At 48.5% G+C, this 7937-nt stretch overlaps 1 protein-coding gene across 1 annotated transcript in view; it reads right to left on the bottom strand.

The window, feature by feature from the left end:
• LOC135096503 (gastrula zinc finger protein XlCGF57.1-like) overlaps positions 1 to 6283 on the bottom strand; it is a 9738-nt gene extending 3455 nt beyond the window's left edge. The window contains exons 1-4 of the mRNA XM_063998020.1: positions 6105 to 6283; positions 5747 to 5854; positions 4036 to 4151; positions 1 to 2405 (exon numbers count right to left, since the gene is read on the bottom strand). The exon at positions 1 to 2405 is cut by the window's left edge and continues 3455 nt beyond it. Of these exons, the coding sequence (XP_063854090.1) occupies positions 830 to 2329 (1500 nt within the window). The 5' untranslated portion in view covers positions 2330 to 2405; positions 4036 to 4151; positions 5747 to 5854; positions 6105 to 6283 and the 3' untranslated portion in view covers positions 1 to 829. The remainder of the gene's footprint in view (positions 2406 to 4035; positions 4152 to 5746; positions 5855 to 6104) is intronic.
• Positions 6284 to 7937: the final 1654 nt, after the last annotated feature.

The following is a 7937-nucleotide window of genomic DNA, read 5'->3' as shown; positions in this document are numbered from 1 at the left end:
TGGGTCTTGTACTTCTATTGAGGTCTTTGCCATGTGTCTGCACACCACCCCTGGCTTTTCTGCAAGCTGCCTCTTCATCTTTCTGGCCTTTATTTTCTTGTCTTTGTCCTCATTTCATGTGCCAAGGCTTCGGCCGGGGCTCGGCCCCTGCCTGTCTTCCGCCCGGCCGGCCATTGCTTGCGCTGCGCCTTCCTGTCATTCTGTCTGTTTTCTTGAGGAGGTTCCTTGTGTGGTTTTGGTCTTGCAGGAAGCTTGTTATCTGCCAGATTTCTTCTCTTTGATGGGTGATCCTCTGCTGCAGTTTCTCTCTCCAGGGTGGTTCAGAGAAGATCCTTCGGTTTCTGCTTCCTTCTGTCTTCCTACACTCAGGGTGCACTGAGTTTGTACAAGCCCCAGTGTGGGTGAGGATGTGTGTGTTAAGATTACCTTTGTGGGTAAATCTTTCCCACACTGCAGGCACGGGAACTTTCTCTCCCCGTTTTCTGCACCTTCCTGTTTTGTTGTCTGGTGAGTGCAATGGGCCCCAAGCCTGGTGTTAGCGGTCACACCCTCAGCAGCGCCGCCATTGCATCCGAGGGCTCTGTTCAGCGTGGCGACCGTTCCCTTGACCGCAGCTGTGTGTACCTCGTGGGCACTTGGGCGACTGGGGATTGCCTCCAGGCAGCTCTCCAGGTTTTCTTCATTAGCCCTGTCGCCCACACCACCACTGGTATTATACCGGTGTCCATCGGCGACCATGTTGTTCCCAGGTCACTTTTTAGGTCGTGATATTTTGTAGTTTTGTGCCTTTCAGCTCTACTGAGGCGGGAGTCACCGGGGACTGCAACAGCTATGATTTTGGCTGTTTTCTCTTCTTCTTTCCAGTGTGGGTGAGGATGTGTCTGTCAAGAGTACCCTTCCAGGTAAATCTTTTCCCACACTCCAGACACTGGAACTTTCTCTCCCCAGTGTGGGTGAGGATGTGTGTGTCAAGGGAACCCTTCCGGGGAAATCTTTTCCCACACTCCAGGCACTGGAACTTTCTCTCCCCAGTGTGGGTGAGGATGTGTGTGTCAAGGGAACCCTTCCGGGGAAATCTTTTCCCACACTCCAGGCACTGGAACTTTCTCTCCCCAGTGTGGGTGAGGATGTGTCTGTTAAGATCACTTTTGTGGGTAAATCTTTTCCCACACTCCAGGCACTGGAACTTTTTTTCCCCAGTGTGGGTGAGGATGTGTTTGTTAAGATTACTTTTGTGGGTAAATCTTTTCCCACACTCCAGGCACTGGAACTTTCTCTCCCCAGTGTGGGTGAGGATGTGTTTGTTAAGATAACTTTTGTGGGTAAATCTTTTCCCACACTCCAGGCACTGGAACTTTCTCTCCCCAGTGTGGGTGAGGATGTGTGTGTCAAGGGAACCCTTCCGGGTAAATCTTGTCCCACACTCCAGGCACTGGAACTTTCTCTCCCCAGTGTGGGTGAGGATGTGTCTTTTAAGATCACTTTTGTGGGTAAATCTTTTCCCACACTCCAGGCACTGGAACTTTCTCTCCCCAGTGTGGGTGAGGATGTGTTTGTTAAGATAACTTTTGTGGGTAAATCTTTTCCCACACTCCACGCACTGGAACTTTTTCTCCCCAGTGTGGGTGAGGATGTGTTTGTTAAGATAACTTTTGTGGGTAAATCTTTTCCCACACTCCACGCACTGGAACTTTCTCTCCCCAGTGTGGGTGAGGATGTGTGTGTCAAGGGAACCCTTCTGGGTAAATCTTTTCCCATACTCCAGGCACTGGAACTTTCTCTCCCCAGTGTGGGTGAGGATGTGTGTGTTAAGGGAACTCTTCTGGGTAAATCTTTTCCCACACTCCAGGCACTGGAACTTTCTCGCCCCAGTGTGGGTGAGGATGTGTGTGTCAAGGGAACCCTTCTGGGTAAATCTTTTCCCACACTCCTGGCACTGGAACTTTCTCTCCCCATTGTGGGTGAGGATGTGTGTGTTAAGGGAACTCTTCTGGGTAAATCTTTTCCCACACTCCAGGCACTGGAACTTTCTCTCCCCAGTGTGGGTGAGGATGTGTGAGGCAAGATGACTCTTCCGGACAAATGTCTTCCCGCAGAGGTCACACTTGTGGTTCCTGCCACCAGTGTGGGTGGTAGTGTGTTCAGCGGAACCACTCCTGCCTCTCAGCCTTGTCTTGCTGGCATGGGAGAGGACGTGTCTGGCAATGGCAGCCTTGGTGGAGCACACTTTGCCGCAGTGGTCACAAGTGTAGGTCCTCCCGCCTTGGGTCACCTGCTGCTCCAGGCTGTTACTACTGCTGCTGCTGCTGCCTGGCCTCGCACCCTCCATTGCAACGCTGCTCCTGGCCGTGGCTGGTCCTGCAGGAACCCTGGGGCTGCACCAAGGATGCACACCGACCTTGCACCTGTAACAGAGGAGGCTGTCACCACACAGGCAGCGAGGGGCTTCCTGCCTGTCTGGTGTACAGGAGAGAGAGAGAGAGAGAGAGAGAGAGAGAGAGAGAGAGAGAGAGAGAGAGAGAGAGAGAGAGAGAGAGAGAGAGAGAGAGAGAGAGAGAGAGAGAGAGAGAGAGAGAGAGAGAGAGAGAGAGAGAGAGAGAGAGAGAGAGGGGGGGGGCACACTGAGATGCTGGTCACTGAACAGGGTCCAAGGCAGTTGTCAAAAATTGCAGGATAAGTGTGTTGAAGCCTCCCTCTTGAAGGAATTCAAGTCATACGAAGGTGGAAATACAGAAGCAGGCAGGGAGCTCCAATATTACCAGAGAAAAGGGATGAATGATTGAGAATACTGGTTAACTCTTGCATTTGAGAGGTGCACAGAATAGTGGTGAGAGAAAGAAGAAAGTGAGCAGGAAGGCTGTGGGAGGAGGGGAAGCATGCAGTTAGCAAGATCAGAAGAGCAGTTAGCATGAAAATAGCAGTATAAGACAGCACGAGATGCAACACTGTGGCGATGAGAGAGAGGCTGAAGACAGTCAGTTAGAGGAGAGGAGTTGATGAGACAAAAAGCTTTTGATTCCACCCTGTCTAGAAGAACGGTATGAGTGGAACCCCCCCAGACATGTGAAGCATACTCCATACATGGACGGATAAGGCCCCTGTACAACGTTAACAGCTGGAGGGGGGGTGAGAAAAACTGGCGGAGACATCTCAGAACACCTGACTTCCTAGAAGCTGTTTTAGCTAGAGATGAGATGTGAAGTTTCCAGTTCAGATTATAAGTAAAGTACAGACCGAGGATGTTCAGTGTAGAAGAGGGGGACAGTTGAGTGTCATTGAAGAAGAGGGGATAGTTGTCTGGAAGGTTGTGTCGAGTTGATAGATGGAGGAATTGAGTTTTTGTGGCATTGAACAATAGCAAGTTTGCTCTGCCCTAATCTGGAATTTTGGAGAGATCAGAAGTCTGTGACTTCCCTGCATGAACTGTTTACTTCCTGAAGGGTTGGAAGTCTAGAAAAAGACGTGGAAAAGTGCAGGGTGGTATCATCAGCATTGGAGTGGATAGGACAAGAAGTTTGGTTTAAAAGATCATTGATGAATAATAGGAAGAGAGTGGGTGACAGGACAGAACCCTGAGGAACACCACTGTTAATAGATCTAGGAGAAGAACAGTGACCGTCTACCACAGCAGCAATAGAACGGCCAGAAAGGACTGGGCTGGTGGATCTTCAGGTGGTAAGACTGGGCTGGAGGATCTTCAGGTGGTAAGACTGGGCTGGTGGATCTTCAGGTTATCCAAATAAATAAATAAATAAATAAATAAATAAATAAATAAAAAACTGACTTGTTGCAAAGAGTAAGATAATCACTTTTAGTTGGTGGTAACTTGTGACAAAGACACAAGTGTTGCCAACAGTGGTGCAGTGTTCTGAGTCCCCAGCCACTGACCTGAGGGGCTCTTGGGCAGAGAGGATGGGAGGACTTGCCAGCCACTGACCTGAGGGGCTCTGGGGCAGAGAGGATGGGAGGACTTGCCAGCCACTGACCTGAGGGGCTCTGGGGCAGAGAGGATGGGAGGACTTGCCAGCCACTGACCTGAGGGGCTCTGGGGCAGAGAGGATGGGAGGACTTGCCAGCCACTGATCTGAGACGCTCTGGGGCACAATGGACAGGACTTGCCAGTCTGGCCTTGCTCTTTCACCGCGTCTGTTCTGCAAGACAAACAAATAAAACAATATTAAACAAATTAACAAAATAACAAAAAATAAAACAAGAAAGCAGAAAACACTAACTGATGGTGTGTGTCTTGTCCTGCGTGGCTGCCACCACTGTGACGGGAAAATTTTGTCCAGGAGACCAAACTAACCTTACTGACGGTGTGTGTCTGGAAAATCTTAAGAACAACGCACCCAAGATTATTTTCAATAAGGTGTGCTTTCAAGAAGTGTAAGTAGTATAGCTACAAGTCTGTAAAGGTTTTACTGATCGCTCGTTGATATTAAGGTTACAATACAATGTTAAAGTTTCTCCAGTATTCCCGAGATCCGTCCTGCTTACCTGTCCGTGCTGAAGTTACACTGTGTGCGTTCATGCGTTGGTTTACACGCAGGGTGCTTTTGTCCATGCTACTAAGTGTTACTGTATGTAAAGCGTATGTACCACACGTCATTATTCCTCGGCATTTATAAGTGAAATGTTCAATAGTTTTCTATTTGCATGAAAACGTGTAATATGTGTGAGTATCAGTATTTAATGCTATATTAAGCACCGAAGCCGATGCTCACTTGTTAGTAGTGTGGGGTTAACCTGCTAGTCGCCTGCGGGCATCACTCACGGCTAAGTCGCGCTCAGACAAAGACGGGCAGGATGGTGACCGAGGTAAATACTTTAATTTTGTAGTAAAAACTGATTGTCATAGTGCCAAGTCAATTGCATGTATTGTTAATGAATATTGTAATATGTTGAAAGTGTTTAATATCAGTGTATAATGTTATTTTGTAAGAAATTGAGACCAAGAACTTGTTTGCAGTTCTTATGGTCATGCCTACCTCATCAATAAACGTCAGAGAGAGAACTGCCTTTCCTCGACCCTACGATGATGGGTGTGATCAGTAAAACAGATTACCTAAGAGCCAATTGATGCCCAGCCAGTGCGGCTACACTAAGAGTATGACGTTTAATGACGCTTTAACCTTAGGGGGGGTCCAGGGGGGGCACAGCCCCCCCCCGATAGCAGGGGTGGATTCATGGGGTGCACAGCCCCCCAGGTTAGGTTAGGTTAGGATAGGTATATAATTATTCTGGAGTATTGGTTAAAACTTAAATTTTACCCCAATTTTCTTTTATTTTAGAGAAATTTCCCTAGATTTTCAGTCCATTTATCGGTCTTTTATGTCCCCCTCCAAAAACAAACCCAATTCCCCACGTGGCCCCAAGCTTGTTGGGGGAGAGGGGAAAAGATTAATAAGATATGTGTGGAGGTGTATTTCTTAAGAATTACCGTGTGTCTTGTCCTGCGCGGCTGCCACCACTGTGACGGGAAAATCTTGACCAGAAAACCTAACCTAACCTAACCTCACTCAGTATGGGCCGGGAAATCCCCAGAAAGGACAACGCCCAAACACTCGCGACAAAATGGTCAGACCACAGGCAGGCAGCACCAGCAGACAGCCAGGCGGCGCCGCCACGTCTTGGGAATAAAAGAAATCAACAAACAAACAAACAAACAAACCACAACAACAGTGACGGTGACCACCACCTTAGTCACTCACCTCCCGACATTTACTTGTTCCCCGCCCACCATTACCTGCACGCCCTCAGGTGAGCCCAGGGAGGCGCCGCCACTCCGCACGTGACCACAGGTGACCCAGGCCAGCTCAGACACAGGCGCAAGCTGCCGCACACTCAGCGTGACCTGACCACTGACCACCACGCTGACGTCTTGTCTGTTCCCTCCACCAGACACAGAGTGGACAGGTGACCACAGGTGACCCAGGCCAGCTCAGACACAGGCAGAAGCTGCCGCACACTCAGCGTGACCTGACCACTGACCGCCACGCTGACGTCTTGTCTGTTCCCTCCACCAGACACAGAGTGGACAGGTGACCACAGGTGACCCAGGCCAGCTCAGACACAGGCGCAAGCTGCCGCACACTCAGCGTGACCTGACCACTGACCACCACGCAGCACGCGGACGCTCCAACAGACACAGACAACAAAACACACAATCTTGATCTTGATCTTGATGGTACAGGTGGCACAGGATCACTCCTGAGCCAGGCCTTTGGATCGGCAACTCCTGTTAAAAGGGGGAAAAAAAAAGAGAAACGAACAGCATCCTCTATCCTAATTGTTCATACACCTGGCACGCCACATTCTCTCCAGAAACTCTTTCACCGCCTCAATCATCCTTTCATTCGCCTCTCTACACAGTCCCAGCAACAACACCATCCATTCCTTTCCTGTCTTCTCCACTCTTTCATTCCTATCATGCCCTAACTCAGTCAGTATCACTTGCATCATCTCATTCCTGTCTCTGGCATACTGCACACACTCCAGCACCACATGTTCCACCGTCTCATCCTCTCCCATGTCACACATCTGGCACACTTTGCTGCGGGACTCAGACCACCTGTAACTCCTTGCATTCACATCCATACACTGTGCCCTCGCTCGGAAGAGAAGATCACCGCCCAGGCTTCCATCATACCACCTTTCATACCTCGGGGCCTCTTTCTCCTTGTACCATTCCAGGGTCTTCTTTCTTTCCATCTCATTCTTCCATTCATTCAGTCCCACACATTTCACTTCTTTGTCTATCTCATTCTTCCATTTTCTCACATCCCATTCGGCTCCCACTCTTCCTCCTCTTGTTACCACCCATTCACGCTCATTTTGATTCCTACCAGCCATTCTTATCGCCCACACAACTTGCAATCCATTCCTGTCTGTCATTCTCATGCATCTCTTCCTCCATTTGCTTCCACTTTCATTCCACAGGTACACCTTCCTTGCTATTCTTGCATCATCCATTCTCTCAAGCCTAATCTTGTACCTAAGTGTGGCTTTTGTCAGTCTTTCTCTGAAGGTGCTCCATCCCATGTCACCTCTCAAGGCTTCAACTGCTGTGCACCTCGGTGCACTCAGTGCCATCCTTGCTACTTTGTTCTGGCCCACTTCTAACTTATCAATTTCACTTTCATTCCATGCAATCACATCCATACCATACATTATACATGGCACAGCCACACTCTTCCACACTTCTCTCAACACATCATACTTACTTGCTCTCATCCTTGCCGCGCTTCCCAATCGACCTACCCACTGGTTTAGCATACTTATCTTTTCATTCTTTGCCTTTGCACACCCACTAGGACTCATCCACATCCCCAAGTACTTGTATTCTTGCACCTGTCTCAACTCATTCTCTCCAAGTCTCCATACCACATTACTTTCATCCTCTGATCTATTCACAATCATTACTTTGCTTTCCTCACTGCTAAACCTTACTCCAAAGTCTTTACCATAGCCATCCACTACATCCAACAAACTTTGAAGCTCATCTGCTGATTTACTCATAACAACTACATCATCTGCATAAAGGAGCACACATACTTTATCATTCCCCACACTTACCCCTACATTCATTCTTCTCATCCTGGCTGCTAGCTCCTCTGTATACAGGCTAAAAAGGGTTGGTGACAATATACAGCCCTGCCTAACTCCTCTCTCACTCATCACCCAGTCTGTTTCTATGTCTCCTAGCCTGTATCTAGCTCTTGTGTCCACATACATACTTTGCACTATGTTAACTATCTTTGCACTCAATCCAATCTTTTCTAAGACTCTACCTAGCATTTCTCTGTTCACTCTATCATAAGCTTTCTCTATATCCAGAAAACCTAGGTACAATTTACCCCCATCCTTCTTTTTCTTCTCAATCATTTCATTCACCACAAACATATTGTCCTCAGCTCTCCTGTCCCTACGAAAACCAT

The sequence above is a fragment of the Scylla paramamosain genome, unplaced genomic scaffold, assembly GCF_035594125.1.
Source record: "Scylla paramamosain isolate STU-SP2022 unplaced genomic scaffold, ASM3559412v1 Contig4, whole genome shotgun sequence".
NCBI lineage: Eukaryota > Metazoa > Arthropoda > Malacostraca > Decapoda > Portunidae > Scylla > Scylla paramamosain.
This window is presented reverse-complemented; position numbering and strand designations above follow the sequence as displayed.